Source organism: Protobothrops mucrosquamatus, unplaced genomic scaffold, assembly GCF_001527695.2.
Source record: "Protobothrops mucrosquamatus isolate PMUCROS unplaced genomic scaffold, P.Mucros_1.0 scaffold739, whole genome shotgun sequence".
Taxonomy (NCBI): domain Eukaryota; kingdom Metazoa; phylum Chordata; class Lepidosauria; order Squamata; family Viperidae; genus Protobothrops; species Protobothrops mucrosquamatus.
In genome coordinates, this window is record NW_015387012.1 from 140,995 (window position 1) to 142,542 (window position 1,548).

Sequence of the window (1,548 nt, forward strand, 5' to 3'; positions counted from 1 at the left end):
CGCCTTCCTGTCTGAAGCAGTGATGCTTCCAAACCAGACTGTCGTGCAGTATGACAGGATGCTTTTGATCAACCCTCTATAGAAAGTGGTAAGGACAGGGGATCATGTGACGCAGAAAATGCAGGCACTGCTGTACCCGCTTCACCAGTGTCTCACTGTTGAGCGACCAAGCCAGCCTACTCTTAGCTGCACATCCAGAAATGTGATATTGCTAACCATCTCTGCAGGTGAATCATTAATGCAGAGAAGAGTGTGGCTGTGCCTGCCTTTTCTGAAATTGACAATGATTTCTTTAGTTTTTCCAACGTTTAAAATTAGGCTGTTTTTTTTACACCAGTTCACCAAACCCTCTACCTCAGGAGTCCCCAACCTCCGGTCCATGGACAGGCACCGGGCCGCAGTAAACCAGAAACCAATCCGCGCAAACAAGGAAAGCCCCATCTGCGGGATGCAGGCAGTACATGAAACCATGCCCCCTCTGGTCTGCAGAAAAACTTCTCTCTCCAGTCCCTGGTGCTCAAAAGGTTGGCGACCTCTGCTCTACCTATTACCTATTCCTTATCTTCTTTTGACTATAACTTCGTTGCTTGTATCTTTACAATTTATATTGTTTTATTTAGTATCCGTATGATTGATGTTGATTGCTTATTTAGTATCCTATGACCATCACTGAATGTTGTATCTTATGATGAATGTATTTTATGATTATAATCATGGTTTATCACCTGTTGCTTGTATGTACACTGAGGGCTTATGCACAGGAGACAAATTCCTTGTGTGTCCAATCAAAATTGGCCAATGAAGAATTCCAGTCCTTATCAATTGCTAGCCTGTCACTATTCAAATTAGAAAACTGAGCGAAGGGTTTCTGTCCACAGATTTTCTAAATCCCAAGAAGGCAGAGACTAAACTCACCTTGAAGGGGGAGTGACCCATCTCTGCCCAGTAGGATAAGGGAAATTTCACCTGCCAGAAGCAGCAGGGAAGCTCACCTTAAGAATTTTGAAAACATCAGCTTCCCCATCAGAAAAAGGAACAGGGCGATACTGGATACCACCCTCTTCGATGTTTTTCATTTTGATGCATGGTCTTCTATCCCATTCACTCGCAAAGTGTCTGTCATATAAAGAGCCTGGGAGCAAGTTATAGATCTGAAAAGAGAGACATTGCAATTCAGAAAAGCCGTCCATCTGATGTGGGTCCCTGATCCTGTTTGTCCAACAATAGAGGAGGGGAATCTTTCCATTTTTGTGCTTGATAAGAAGGGATACCCAACCATTTCCAATAACATTTCTCTACACTTGCAGTTTAACAAGTGGTCCTTGACTTATGACCACAATTGAGCACCAAATTTCCGCCGCTAAACCCGACAGTTGTTAAGTGAGTTTTGTCCCAGTTTTATGACCTTCCTTGCCACAGTTGTTAAGTGAATCGCTGCAGTTGCTGAGTTAGTAATGCAGTTTAAGTAAATCCCCACCCTCCAATCACCCAACCAGCATCTGGCTGTAGTTAGTCCAAAGCGCAGCAGCTGTCCCAGCTTGACCCCCT

General features: G+C 44.1%; 1 protein-coding gene across 1 annotated transcript in view; it reads right to left on the reverse strand.

The window, feature by feature from the left end:
- The window catches only part of LOC107289646 (alpha-2-macroglobulin-like), an 89,538-nt gene that overhangs the window by 51,470 nt on the left and 36,520 nt on the right, over positions 1-1,548 (reverse strand). Inside the window, exon 16 of the mRNA XM_029284586.1 lies at positions 993-1,151. Within this exon, the coding sequence (XP_029140419.1) occupies positions 993-1,151 (159 nt within the window). The remainder of the gene's footprint in view (positions 1-992; positions 1,152-1,548) is intronic.